The sequence below is a fragment of the Petromyzon marinus genome, chromosome 17 (genome assembly GCF_048934315.1).
Source record: "Petromyzon marinus isolate PM22_M1 ecotype Great Lakes invasive population chromosome 17, UKy_Petmar_22M1.pri1.0, whole genome shotgun sequence".
Taxonomy (NCBI): Eukaryota; Metazoa; Chordata; class Hyperoartia; order Petromyzontiformes; family Petromyzontidae; genus Petromyzon; species Petromyzon marinus.
The window spans coordinates 10,319,671-10,335,177 of NC_133683.1; the positions used below are offsets into that span (position 1 = coordinate 10,319,671).

General features: G+C 53.3%; 1 protein-coding gene across 1 annotated transcript in view; it reads left to right on the forward strand.

Annotated features, from left to right (window-relative positions):
- Positions 1-15,507, forward strand: part of LOC116943368 (cytoplasmic dynein 1 heavy chain 1-like) — a 159,602-nt gene that overhangs the window by 130,226 nt on the left and 13,869 nt on the right. Inside the window, exons 74-80 of the mRNA XM_032956208.2 lie at positions 2,682-2,805; positions 8,136-8,249; positions 9,081-9,251; positions 9,920-10,143; positions 13,089-13,192; positions 13,668-13,951; positions 14,319-14,472. Of these exons, the coding sequence (XP_032812099.2) occupies positions 2,682-2,805; positions 8,136-8,249; positions 9,081-9,251; positions 9,920-10,143; positions 13,089-13,192; positions 13,668-13,951; positions 14,319-14,472 (1,175 nt within the window). The remainder of the gene's footprint in view (positions 1-2,681; positions 2,806-8,135; positions 8,250-9,080; positions 9,252-9,919; positions 10,144-13,088; positions 13,193-13,667; positions 13,952-14,318; positions 14,473-15,507) is intronic.

Below are 15,507 nucleotides of genomic sequence, written 5' to 3' on the forward strand. Positions count from 1 at the left end.
TCTCTACTCACACAGCAACCATCTCCATAGCGACCGTCACCCATCATTCACCCTCTACTCACATAGCAACCATCTCCTAAGCGACCGTCACTCATCATTCACCCCCTACTCACATAGCAACCGTCTCCATAGCGACCGTCACCCATCATTCACCCTCTACTCACATAGCAACCGTCTCCATAGCGACCGTCACCCATCATTCACCCTCTACTCACATAGCAACCATCTCCTAAGCGACCGTCACTCATCATTCACCCCCTACTCACACAGCAACCGTCTCCATAGCAACCGTCACCCATCATTCACTCTCTACTCACGTAGCAACCGTCTCCATAGCGACCGTCACCCAACATTCACTCTCTACTCACACAGCAACCGTCTCCATAGCAACTGTCACTCATCATTCACTCTCTACTCACGTAGCAACCGTCTCCATAGCGACCGTCACCCATCATTCACTCTCTACTCACGTAGCAACCGTCTCCATAGCGACCATCACCCATCATTCACTCTCTACTCACGTAGCAACCGTCTCCATAGCGACCGTCACCCATCATTCACTCTCTACTCACGCAGCAACCGTCTCCATAGCGACCGTCACCCATCATTCACTCTCTACTCACGTAGCAACCGTCTCCATAGCGACCATCACTCATCATTCACTCTCTACTCACGCAGCAACCGTCTCCATAGCGACCGTCACCCATCATTCACTCTCTACTCACGCAGCAACCGTCTCCATAGCGACCGTCACGATCCGTGTTTACTGGGACAATGGTTCACGCGTTGCCCCAAGTGTCTCTTGTTTAGCTTCGATTGCAGGTGAGAGGGCAGTGAAGTGTGAGGTCAAAGGTTATAAGTGAGGGGTTAGAGGTGAAAGAGTGAGTGTGCCACTCTCGGTGGGTGACGCTGACGAACGCTCGCAGCATGAGGAGGAGTGTTGATGAGTGTTGTAGTGTTGATGAGTGTTGTGGAGTGTTGTAGTGTTGATGAGTGTTGTGGAGTGTTGATGAGTGTTGTGGAGTGTAGTGGAGTGTTGTGGAGTGTAGTGGAGTGTTGTGGAGTGTAGTGGAGTGTTGTGGAGTGTTGTAGATTGTTGTGGAGTGCTGTGAAGTGTTGTAGTGTTGATGAGTGTTGTGGAGTGTTGTGGAGTGTTGTGGAGTGTTGTAGATTGTTGTGGAGTGCTGTGGAGTGTTGTGGAGTGTTGATGAGTGTTGTAGAGTGTTGTGGAGTGTTGTAGTGTTGATGAGTGTTGTAGAGTGTTGTAGATTGTTGTGGAGTGCTGTGGAGTGTTGTGGAGTGTTGATGAGTGTTGTGGAGTGTTGTGGAGTGTTGTGGAGGGTTGTGGAGTGCTGATGAGTGTTGTAGAGTGTTGTAGAGTGTTGTGGAGTGTTGTGGAGTGTTGTGGAGTGTAGTAGAGTGTTGTAGAGTGTTGTAGAGTGTTGTGGAGTGTAGTAGAGTGTTGTGGAGTGCTGATGAGTGTTGTGGAGTGTAGTGGAGTGTTGTGGAGTGTAGTGGAGTGTTGTGGAGTGTAGTGGAGTGTTGTGGAGTGTTGTAGATTGTTGTGGAGTGCTGTGAAGTGTTGTAGTGTTGATGAGTGTTGTGGAGTGTTGTGGAGTGTTGTGGAGTGTTGTAGATTGTTGTGGAGTGCTGTGGAGTGTTGTGGAGTGTTGATGAGTGTTGTAGAGTGTTGTGGAGTGTTGTAGTGTTGATGAGTGTTGTAGAGTGTTGTAGATTGTTGTGGAGTGCTGTGGAGTGTTGTGGAGTGTTGATGAGTGTTGTGGAGTGTTGTGGAGTGTTGTGGAGGGTTGTGGAGTGCTGATGAGTGTTGTAGAGTGTTGTAGAGTGTTGTGGAGTGTTGTGGAGTGTTGTGGAGTGTAGTAGAGTGTTGTAGAGTGTTGTAGAGTGTTGTGGAGTGTAGTAGAGTGTTGTGGAGTGCTGATGAGTGTTGTGTAGTGTTGATGAGTGTTGTAGAGTGTTGTGGAGTGTTGATGAGTGTTGTGGAGTGTTGATGAGTGTTGTAGAGTGTTGATGAGTGTTGTGGAGTGTTGTGGAGTGCTGTAGAGTGCTGTAGAGTGTTGTAGAGTGTTGTGGAGTGTTGTAGAGTGTTGTGGAGTGTTGTGGAGTGTTGATGAGTGTTGTAGAGTGTTGTGGAGTGCTGATGAGTGTTGTAGAGTGTTGTGGAGTGCTGATGAGTGTTGTAGAGTGTTGTGGAGTGCTGTAGAGTGTTGTAGAGTGTTGTGGAGTGCTGATGAGTGTTGTGGAGTGTTGTGGAGTGCTGTGGAGTGTTGTAGTGTTGATGAGTGTTGTAGAGTGTTGTGGAGTGCTGTGGAGTGCTGATGAGTGTTGTGGAGTGCTGATGAGTGTTGTGGAGTGCTGTGGAGTGCTGTGGAGTGTTGTGGAGTGTTGTGGAGTGCTGATGAGTGTTGTGGAGGGTTGTGGAGTGTTGTGGAGTGCTGTAGAGTGTTGTGGAGTGCTGTGGAGTGTTGTAGAGTGTTGTGGAGTGTTGTGGAGTGCTGATGAGTGTTGTGGAGTGTTGTGGAGTGCTGTAGAGTGTTGTAGAGTGTTGTGGAGTGTTGTGGAGTGTTGTAGAGTGTTGTGGAGTGCTGATGAGTGTTGTGGAGTGTTGTGGAGTGTTGTGGAGTGCTGATGAGTGCTGATGAGTGCGTGTGTCGCTGTAGGTGGGTGATGCTGAAGAATGCTCACCTCGCTCCGGGCTGGCTCATGCAGCTGGAGAAGAAGCTGCACTCCCTGCAGCCACACACCGGCTTCAGGCTCTTCCTCACCATGGAGATCAACCCCAAGGCAGCTCACGCAGCACACAGCACACACAGCACACACAGCACACACACTACACACTACACACACAGCACACACAGCACACACAGCACACACACTACACACTACACACACAGCACACACAGCACACACACAGCACACACAGCACACACAGTACACACAGCACACACAGCACACACAGCACACACACTACACACTACACACACAGCACACACAGCACACACAGCACACACACTACACACTACACACACAGCACACACAGCACACACAGCACACACAGCACATACACTACACACACAGCACACACAGCACACACAGCACACAGCACACACACTACACACACAGCACACACAGCACACAGCACACACACTACACACACAGCACACACTACACACACAGCACACAGCACACACACACTACACACACAGCACACACACACAGCACACACACACACAGCACACACAGCACACACACACACAGCACACACAGCACACACAGCACATACACTACACACACAGCACACACAGCACACACAGCACACAGCACACACACTACACACACAGCACACACAGCAAACACAGCACACACACTACACACACAGCACACACTACACACACAGCACACAGCACACACACACTACACACACAGCACACACACACAGCACACACACACACAGCACACACAGCACACACAGCACACACACACACAGCACACACAGCACACACAGCACACACACACACACAGCTCACACAGCACACACAGCACACAGCACACACAGCTCACACAGCACACACAGCACACACACACACAGCACACACAGCACACACAGCACACAGCACACACAGCACACAGCACACACAGCACACAGCACACAGCACACACAGCACACAGCACACACAGCACACAGCACACACAGCTCACACAGCACACACAGCACACACACACACACACACAGCTCACACAGCACACACAGCACACAGCACACACAGCACACAGCACACACAGCTCACACAGCACACACAGCACACACACACACACAGCACACACAGCACACACAGCACACACAGCTCACACAGCACACACAGCTCACACAGCACACACACACACAGCACACACAGCACACACAGCACACAGCACACACAGCACACACAGCACACACACACAGCACACACAGCACACACACACAGCACACACAGCACACACACAGCACACACACAGCACACACAGCACACACACACACAGCACACACAGCACACACAGCACACACAGCACACACACAGCACACACAGCACACACACACAGCACACACAGCACACACAGCACACACTACACACACAGTACACACTACACACACAGTACACACTACACACACAGTACACACTACACACACAGCACACACAGCACACAGCACACACTACACACACAGTACACACTACACACACAGTACACACTACACACACAGTACACACTACACACACAGCACACACAGCACACACAGCACACACACACACAGCACACACACTACACACACAGCACACACAGCACACACACACAGCACACACAGCACACACACACAGCACACACAGGACACACACACAGCACACACACACATCACACACACACACATCACACACACACAGCACACACAGCACACACAGCACACACACACAGCACACACAGCACACACAGCACATACAGCACACACAGCACATACAGCACACACAGCACACACACACAGCACACACAGCACACATAGCACATACAGCACACACAGCACACACACAGCACACACACACAGCACACACACACAGCACACACAGCACACACACACAGCACACACACACAGCACACACACACATCACACACACACAGCACACGCACACACAGCACACACACACACGCAGCACACACACAGCACACACAGCACACACACAGCACACACAGCACACACACACACACGCAGCACACACACACAGCACACACACAGCACACACACAGCACACACAGCACACACAGCACACACACACACGCAGCACACACACACACAGCACACACACACAGCACACACAGCACACACACAGCACACACAGCACACACAGCACACACACGCAGCACACACACACAGCACACACAGCACACACACAGCACACACAGCACACACACAGCACACACACACACAGCACACACACAGTCACACACAGTCACACACAGTCACACACAGCACACACACAGACACACACACAGCACACAGCACACGCAGCACACACAGCAGGGTCAGCAGTACAGCATGGCCACTCTAATGCACTCGATTCCACACGGAGTGTTACATTGCAGTCCTCCACTCTACACTGTACTCTATACCACAAAGCACTGTACGCTACATTACACTGTGCAGTACACAGTACACCACACAGTACTAAACACACGACAATGCACGATCATACACCACACAGTACTAAACACACGACAATGCACGATCATACACCACACAGTACTAAACACACGACAATGCACGATCATACACCACACAGTACTAAACACACGACAATGCACGATCATACACTACACAGCACTGGTGCACGCAGCCATGTACGGAATAGTACAACACTATACAACGATATACAACACCATATTATAGTACATCACACGACCGGTCATCCTCGCAACAGGATGACCGGTCGTGTGGCCATTGACCAAAGACGGTCACCGCATCGCGCGCTTTCAGATACCCCTCTGCAGCCGTCTGGAACGCTCTTCCGATATTGGGAATCCACTGGAGCTGTGTATTTGTCCATTATCTCGATGGAAAACTCTTTTCTTTAGAACTCCTCTTTGCGTTAAGTTTGTTGTCCTTCGCCCGCACCTCCGATTTACACGGTTGGCTACGTACGGTGGGAAAGAAGTTCAACGCACGTACGGTACATCGTGACGTTTTCGCGATGCCCTCGTCTTTATGACGCCGTCATTATGGGGGGCCACGGTGGCTAGGAGATGTTAACTACCTCGCTTGGAATGCAGGAGGTCGTGGGTTCGATCCTGATCCTGCCGCCTGCTGCTGTATTTTTGTAGTTTGCGGGGTCTCTCTCCCTGTGGTCGCGTGGATTTTTCTCCGTGTCCTCCGGTTTTCCACCTCCACATTTCGAATCAACGTCATGCGTTTAGAGTATTTGTCCGCTATAAATGTCCACGTGATGACAAGCCACTTCGTTGAGCTGCCATTTGCGATGGTCAGGTCGCTTCTGAAAAAGAGCCACATACAGTGAGGGAAAAAAGTATTTGATCCCCTGCTGATTTTGTACGTTTGCCCACTGACAAAGAAATGATCAGTCTATAATTTTAATGGTAGGTTTATTTGAACAGCGAGAGACAGAATGACAACAAAAAAATCCAGAAAAACGCATGTCAAAAATGTTATAAATTGATTTGCATTTTAATGAGGGAAATAAGTATTTGACCCCTCTGCAAAACATGACTTAGTACTTGGTGGCAAAACCCTTAAATTTCGATTTAAAGCTTTCGTGACTGCAATGATTCATCTTCTTTGGTTCTTTCGGTAAAGTCACGTAGAATGAGAATAAAATAATAAATTGATAAAATAAAATAACACAATAATATTCTCACGACGTTTCGGCCACAACACAAGCGGCCTTCATCAGGTGAAGGGGCGAGACTGTCTGGTGTCCTACCAGACAGTCTCTGGTGTCCTACCAGACAGTCTCGCCCCTTCACCTGATGAAGGCCGCTTGTGTTGTGGCCGAAACGTCGTGAGAATATTATTGTGTTATTTTATTTTATCAATTTATTATTTTATTCTCATTCTACGTGACTTTACCGAAAGAACCAAAGAAGGCAAAACCCTTGTTGGCAATCTCAAAGGTCAGACGTTTCTTGTAGTTGGCCACCAGGTTTGCACACATCTCAGGAGGGATTTGTCCCACTCCTCTTTGCAGATCTTCTCCAAGTCATTAAGGTTTCGAGGATGACGTTTGGCAACTCGAACCTTCAGCTCCCTCCACAGATTTTCTATGGGATTAAGGTCTGGAGACTGGCTAGGCCACTCCAGGACCTTAATGTGCTTCTTCTTGAGCCACTCCTTTGTTGCCTTGGCCGTGTGTTTTGGGTCATTGTCATGCTGGATTACCCATCCACGACCCATTTTCAATGCCCTGGCTGAGGGAAGGAGGTTCTCACCCAAGATTTGAGGGTACATGGCCCCGTCCATCGTCCCTTTGATGCGGTGAAGTTGTGCTGTCCCCTTAGCAGAAAAACATCCCCAAAGCATTATGTTTCCACCTCCGTGTTTGACCGTGGGGATGGTGTTCTTGGGGTCATAGGCAGCATTCCTCCTCCTCCAAACACGGCGAGTTGAGTTGATGCCAAAAAGCTCCATTTTGGTCTCATCTGACCACAACACTTCAACCCAGTTGTCCTCTGAATCATTCAGATGTTCATTGGCAAACTTCAGACGGGCATGTATATGTGCTTTCTTGAGCAGGGGGACCTTGCGGGCGCAGCAGGATTTCAGTCCTTCACGGCGTAGTGTGTTACCAATTGTTTTCTTGGTGACTATGGTCCCAGCTGCCTTGAGATCACTGACAAAATCGTCCCGTGTAGTTCTGGGCTGATTCCTCACAGTTCTCATGATCATTGCAACTCCACGAGGTGAGATCTTGCATGGAGCCCCAGGCCGAGGGAGATTGACAGTTATTTTGTGTTTCTTCCATTTGCGAATAATTGCACCAACTGTTGTCACCTTCTCACCAAGCTGCTTGGCAATGGTCTTGTAGCCCATTCCAGCCTTGTGTAGGTCTACAATCTTGTCCCTGACATGCTTGGAGAGCTATTTGTTCTTGGCCATGGTAGAGAGTTTGGAATCTGATTGATTGATTGCTTCTGTGGACAGGTGTCTTTTATACAGGTAACAAGCTGAGATTAGGAGCACTCCCTTTAAGAGTGTGCTCCTAATCTCAGCTCGTTACCTGTATAAAAGACACCTGGGAGCCAGAAATCTTTCTGATTGAGAGGGGGTCAAATACTTATTTCCCTCATTAAAATGCAAATCAATTTATAACATTTTTGACATGCGTTTTTCTGGATTTTTTTGTTGTTATTCTGTCTCTCACTGTTCAAACAAACCTACCATTAAAATTATAGACTGATCATTTCTTTGTCAGTGGGCAAACGTACAAAATCAGCAGGGGATCAAATACTTTTTTCCCCTCACTGTAGCTCAGTGGGCCCTGACCTTGGTAAAATACAAAATAGTTTTTAGTTTGATATTTTGATGCCCTCGTCGTTGCTCGTCGTCACGCGGCTCCCGTCGCCGTGCCGCGCAGGTGCCCGTGAACTTGCTCCGTGCCGGGCGGATCTTCGTGTTCGAGCCTCCGCCGGGCGTCAAGGCCAACATGATGCGCACGTTCAGCAGCATCCCCGCGGCGCGCATGTGCAGGGTGAGACGTGGCGGCACCCCCCCACAACCCCCACCCACCTCCACGGCACGCGCCGCGTAGACCACCCGACGGACGCTTCGTCGACCAAGTAAAAAACTTACACCGCCAAAGTTATACTGCGAGCAATCATCGCCCACCCCCTCATCCTGCTGCTGCGAAAAACTTGGCAGGACCCTCCTGAAAAAGAGTTAGAAGACTCGGCGAGGCTTACTTGGGTAAACAAGTATACGTCGTAGTAATAATAATAACAATAGAAAGACAAATAATCATCGATTTAAAGCTTTCGTGACTGCAGGGATTCATCTTCTTGGTTCTTTCGGTAAAGTCACGTAGAATGTCCCTTCCCGCGTGTCTCTCCTCGCGTGTCTCTCCCCCCGTGTCCCTCCCCCCGTGTCCCTTCCCCCGTGTCCCTCCCCCCGTGTCTCTCCCCCCGTGTCCCTCCCCCCGTGTCCCTCCCCCCGTGTCCCTCCCCCCGTGTCCCTCCCCCCTTGTCCCTCCCCCCGTGTCTCACCCCCCGTGTCTCTCCCCCCGTGTCTCACCCCCCGTGTCTCTCCCCCCTTGTCCCTCCCCCCGTGTCTCTCCCCGCGTGTCTCTCCCCGCGTGTCTCTCCCCCCGTGTCTCTCCCCGCGTGTCTCTCCCCGCGTGTCTCTCCCCCCCGTGTCTCTCCCCCGCGTGTCTCTCCCCCCGTGTCCCTTCCCCCGTATCTCTCCCCGCGTGTCTCTCCCCGCGTGTCTCTCCCCCCCGTGTCTCTCCCCCGCGTGTCTCTCCCCCCGTGTCTCTCCCCCCGTGTCTCTCCCCGCGTGTCCCTTCCCGCGTGTCACCGCTTCCCAGGCCCCGAGCGAGCGGGCCCGCCTCTACTTCCTGATCGCGTGGTTCCACGCCGTGGTGCAGGAGCGCCTGCGCTACGTGCCCCTCGGCTGGGCCAAGCACTACGAGTTCAGCGAGTCGGACCTGCGCTCCGCGTACGACACCGTCGACACCTGGCTCGACGACGCCACCAAGGTGCGCGACGGCGGCGGGGGGGGGGGGGGGGGGGGGGGGGGGACCCAGACGTAGGAGCGGAGCCGTCCGTGGGGTGCACGGCGAATCGGGGCGACCGCCCAGGGCCCGGCGCTTCGACGTCACGGTGTCCGACGTGACGCGGCGTCGCTCTCCTGTGACGCGGCGGCGGGAGTTGCGTTCCTGAATGGGCGCCGCGTGATGGCGAAATAAGTAAATAATGTTCCGCGTGGGGGCCAAAGCGCGGTCCTCGGTAACGCGCGGGGCGCGTACGCAGGCCGAATGAAGGCTGAGTCGCGTGTACGGCGGCATCTAGAAGCATCCCGATGCCTCGCACGACGAGGCTGCACCCAGGCAGCCGCACGACCGCTTATTCCTACTCACGCGCGACGTAGTTCCGTTTGCTCGATCGCGTTATATCCAATTCGCATCCGTGTTTTACAAAAAAAGTGTGCTACCTAATACAATCATCATCATCGCGTTATACCTCCAATTCAAGTTATGAAAACAACGCGCGGCGTTTTGGAGAACACGACTGTACTTCCGGTTTGGTTTTAAAGCGTTGGGGGGGGTTGGTGGGGGCGGGCACATCATCATCACCCTGACAACGACGATCACGATGATGCTCGTGACGAGGACCCTGATGACGACGATGACGTTGATGACCCCAGGGCCGTCAGAACATCTCCCCGGAGAAGGTGCCGTGGGCGGCGCTCAAGACGCTCATGTCGCAGTCGATCTACGGCGGCCGCATCGACAACGAGTTCGACCAGCGGCTGCTCAACACCTTCCTCGAGCGAATCTTCACTCCGGCCAGCTTCGACCGCAACTTCCGCCTCGTCCAAGGCGCCAGCGACGGTTCCACGCGCGACATCCTCATGCCGGACGGTATCCGGTGAGAGGATTCGGCTCCGCTCGGCAAGCTCGGGCGAACGGGGCCGGCGCCGGGCCCGCCGTTTGCACGGCGGCCGGGGAACCGTTGGGCCGACGTTTGCCCAACGGTTCCGCTAAACTAATGTATTTTTTTATTTTACCAGGGTAAGGCCCCACTCGGCTATGTAGCTCTGTTTCAGACACGGCCTAGCGCTATATCACAAATGATAGGTCAACGAAGCGGCTTATCATCGCGTGGACATTTATAGTCGCAGCCAAATGCTCGAAACCAGGGCTGTCAAACACAGCCTGCAGGTCGGACCCGGCCCCCCAAGCCCTTTCCTCCTGCCCGCCACCGGTTTACATTCTAACGACTTATTTATATATCTAAAAATTTAGGTTAATTTTAAGTCTGCCCTAAAGTCAACCTGAATTTAAACCGGACATTGAAACGGGGAAATTGGCTCTCTTTTCCCCGCGCTTTGGGATTTTGTATCGGTAGATTAATACCGTGTTATTATTATGGTTTTCATTTTCATAGGCCCAATTGTAATGGCCCGTGGGAGGTTGCATTTGAATACAAACCAGGACCGCTGTCCCATTGAGTTGGACACCGCTGCTCCAAACGCGTGACGTCGATTCTAAACGTGGAAGGAAAAATTGGAGGACCCGGGGAAAAATCCACGCAAACACGGGGAGAGAGAGACACGCTAACTCCAAATATACAGCAGCAGGCATCAGGGTCAGGATCGAACCCGTGACCTGTATACCGGGCAAGGTAGTTAACATCTCATAGCCACCGTGATGATGAGAGAGACATGCAAACTCCAAATATACAGCAGCAGGCATCAGGGTCAGGATCGAACCCGTGACCTCCTGTATACCGGGCAAGGTAGTTAACATCTCATAGCCACCGTGGTGCCGCTAGATTCAGGTCGGCAAGCAGCTTTAGCTTGGGACAGCCGGACCCAGTGGCTCCCAAGTGGCGGTCGCGTGGAACTTGTTGCAGTCAGTTAGATTTTTCACGCAACGCACCGTAGCCGTTACCTACCGTGTCGCACAACTGTGAACTACAAGAAGAGCGCGGCTCTATGGAAAGCAGCTTAATCGTTTATGTTAGAAACATTGCACAGCGCTGGTAGAGTTGTCGTACTTAAACAAAACAAAAACACTCTTGGTGTTCGTTCGGTCGTCCGCGTGAAGTTGTCGAGGGTCGACGGCTCCAGCCGGCTCAGAAAGGTTGGAAAAACCACTGGGGTCAAACCGAACCCCCGGCTCTGCCCTCTCCTGAAGCTCATAACTCCTCGGCATTTACGATTACTCCCCTATGGCCTGGAGGGGAGGGGAAACCCACGGAGCCGCGTGGCTCGCAGCGTGGAGACGGATTTCACGCCGTGCTGGAACGGCCCTCGGCCATTCGTGGGTGGGCGTGCCCGGTCACGTGACCCCGCCCGGTCACGTGACCCCGCCCGGTCACGGAGACGCGGTGTCGGCGTAACCCGTGGCCCACAGGCGTCCAGGCTGAGCGTACGGCGACGTATCTGTGGGTGTCGTCTATGGGTGTCATCTGTGGGTGTCTGTGGGTGTCTGTGTCATCTGTGGGTGTCTGTGGGTGTCTGTGTGATCTGTGGATGTCTGTGTATGTCTGTGGGTGTCTGTATGATATGTGGATGTCTGTGTATGTCTGTGGATGTCTGTGTATGTCTGTATGATCTGTGGATGTCTGTGTATGTCTGTGGGTGTCTGTGTGATCTGTGGATATCTGTATGATCTGTGGGTGTTTGTGGGTGTCCATGGGTGTAGTCTGTGTCTGTCTGCATGTGTTTGTGAGTGTCATCTGTATGTGTGTTTGTGGATGTCTGTATGATCTGTGTGTGTCTGTATGATCTATGTGTGTCTGTGTGTGTCTGGGGGTGTCTGTGTGTGTCCATGGGTGTAGTCTGTGTCTGTCTGCATGTGTTTGTGGGTGTCATCTGTGGGTGTCTGTGGGTGTCTGTATGATCTGTGGATGTCTGTGTATGTCTGTGGGTGTCTGTATGATCTGTGGATGTCTGTGTGTGTCTGTGGGTGTCTGTGGGTGTCTGTATGATCTGTGGATGTCTGTATGATCTGTGGGTGTCTGTATGATCTGTGGGTGTCTGTATGATCTGTGGATGTCTGTATGATCTGTGGGTGTCTGTGTGTGTCTGGGGGTGTCTGTGTGTGTCCATGGGTGTAGTCTGTGTCTGTCTGCATGTGTTTGTGGGTGTCATCTGTATGTGTGTTTGTGGATGTCTGTATGATCTGTGTGTGTCTGTATGATCTATGTGTGTCTGTGCATGTCTGTGTTTGTCTGTATGATCTATGTGTCGTTGTGTCTGTGTGTCTATGTGTGTCTGTATGATCTATGTGTGTCTATGTGTGTCTGTGTGTGTCTGTATGATCTATCTGTGTCTGTGTGTGTCTGTATGATTTATGTGTGTCTGTGTGTGTATGGGTGTCTATATGATCTGTGTGTCTGTGTGTGTCTGTGTGTCTGTGTGTGTCTGTATGATCTATGTGTCTTTGTGTCTGTGTGTCTGTGTGTGTCTGTATGATCTATGTGTGTCTCTGTGTGTTTGGGTGTCTATATGATATGTGTCTGTGTGTGTCTGTATGCTCTATGTGTCTTTGTGTCTGTGTGTCTGTGTGTGTCTGTATGCTCTATGTGTGTCTCTGTGTGTTTGGGTGTCTATATGATCTGTGTGTTTCTGTGTGTCTGTGTGTCTGTGTGTGTCTGTGCGTGTCTGTGTGTCTGTATGATGTATGTGTGTCTGTGTGTGTCTGGGTGTCATCTTTATGTGTGTGTCTGTATGATGTATGTGTGTCTGTGTGTGTTTGTGGGTGTCATCTTTATGTGTGTGTCTGTATGATGTATGTGTGTCTGTGTGTGTTTGTGGGTGTCATCTTCATGTGTGTGTCTGTGTGTGTGCGCCCATGGGTGGGCAGGAGGGAGGAGTTTGTGCAGTGGGTGGAGACGCTGCCGGACACGCAGGTTCCCTCGTGGCTGGGACTCCCCGACAACGCCGAGATCGTCCTGCTCACCACGCAGGGTGAGCGCTCACCATGATCCCCGCTCAACCATCGTCGGCGCTCGCCTTGAATGCCACGCACTGCGATCGACGCTCACCCTGATCAGTGCTCACCCTGATCGCCGCTCACCCTGATCGACGCTCACCCTGATCGCCGCTCACCCTGATCAGCGCTCACCCTGATCGACGCTCACCCTGATCGCCGCTCACCCTGATCAGCGCTCACCCTGATCGCCGCTCACCCTGATCAGTGCTCACCCTGATCAACGCTCACCCTGATTAACGCTCACCCTGATCGCCGCTCACCCTGATCGCCGCTCACCCTGATCGCCGCTCACCCTGATCGCCGCTCACCCTGATCAGCGCTCACAAGCCGTTTGCGTGCGCGCACGCTTGCGTTCCAAACGTGTGCACGTGCGTGCACGTGCACACGCGTGCGTGCGCGCGCACACACACACGCACGTGTACACGCCCTCGCGTGTGCGTGGCGCAACAGGAGCCGCCATGCTCAGCAAGCTGCTCAAGATGCAGGCGCTGGAGGACGAGGAGGACGTGGCGGTGCGCGACGCCCAGCGCCTCGCCCGCCCGGGCCTCGGGGCCGCGGCGCCCCGCGAGGCGGAGGCGGAGGAGGAGCAGGAGGGCCGGGGGTCGGCCTCCGCGGGGCCCGGCGCGGACGGCCGCCCCGCGTGGATGCGCTCGCTGCACTCCATGGCGAGCGGCTGGCTCGAGCTGGTGCCGAGCAGCCTGGCTCACCTCAAACGCACCGTCGACAACATCAAGGTGCGTCGCCGCCTCTGTCGCCGCGGAGAGCCGTGGCGTCGCGGCGAGGCCCAGCGCTGCTGCTGCTGCTGCTGCTACCAACCCGGTGACATGAGTCTGATTCCCGGCCACGGTTGGCGTGAGTGGCGTGTGGTATCACCCCGGGCCTCCCCTAGGTCGACTCAGCCTTAAATGAGCACCGGGTGTGGCGTGTAAACGTCGATGCCGGTGCGGTTACAAAGTCGGCCAAGCGCGGTTTTTCTTCTGGCCGCAGCATTGCCCTCGCGTGCCGTGCGTTCTGCTCACCAACAGCGCTCGCCCCAACGGTCCCTGCAGGCTTCACGGTGGCGTTGGGGGATGTTTGCGTGTGTGTGATGCGCGCGTGCAGGACCCGCTGTTCCGTTTCTTCGAGCGGGAGATCAAGGTGGGCTCCACGCTGCTGCACGACGTGCGCTCGGACCTGGGCGACGTCGTGGCCGTGTGCGAGGGCCGCCGCAAGCAGACAAACTACCTGCGAAACATCATCAGCCAGCTCGCCAAGGGTGAGCTCACCTGCTCGCTCGCTCGCTCACTCGCTCATTCACTCACACACTCACTCGCTCACTCACTCACTCACCCACTCACTCACTCGCTCGCTCACTCACTCGCTCATTCACTCACACACTCACTCGCCCACTCACTCGCTCGCCCACTCACTCACTCACTCACCCACTCACCCACTCACTCACTCGCTCACCCACCCACACACTCACTCACCCACCCACACACTCACTCACTCGCTCACTCATTCACTCAAACACCCACTCACTCGCTCACTCACTCACCCACTCACCCACTCACTCGCTCACCCACCCACACACTCACTCACCCACCCACACACTCACTCACTCACTCGCTCACCCACCCACACACTCACTCACCCACCCACACACTCACTCGCTCACTCATTCACTCAAACACTCACTCACTTGCCCACTCACTCACCCACTCACTCGCCCACTCACTCACTCACTCGCTCACCCACACACTCACTCACTCGCTCACTCATTCACTCAAACACTCACTCACTCGTGCACTCACTCACTCGCAATCACGCGCTCACTCACACGCTCGCCCACTCACCCACTCACTCGCTCACTCGCAAGCTCGCTCGCACGCTTACTCACACACTCACTCGCTCGCATTCATGCACTCACTCGCACACTCACTCATATACTCGCTCACTCGCACACTCACTCGCTTGCACATTCACTCGCGTGCACGTTCACTCACTCGCACACTCACTCTCTGTGAGTGAGTGTGTGAGTGTGTGAGTGTGTGTGAGGGAGTGTGTGAGTATGAGTGTAAGTGAGTGTTTCAGCGTGTGAATGAGTGTGGGGAGCGGTGGTGTAGCGGTTAGCGTGCTGCGTTACGAACGCGACGACCCGAGTTCGATTCCCGCTCAGGGCCAACTTCGGTGACAAATTTCTGAACTGGCGCCGGGCCTCCTTTAGGGTGACTCGGCCATACAAACAATTCTCTCGTGCGGTGTGTAAACATCAGCAGAAGGGGAGACAAAGGCGGCCGGGCGTGGTGCT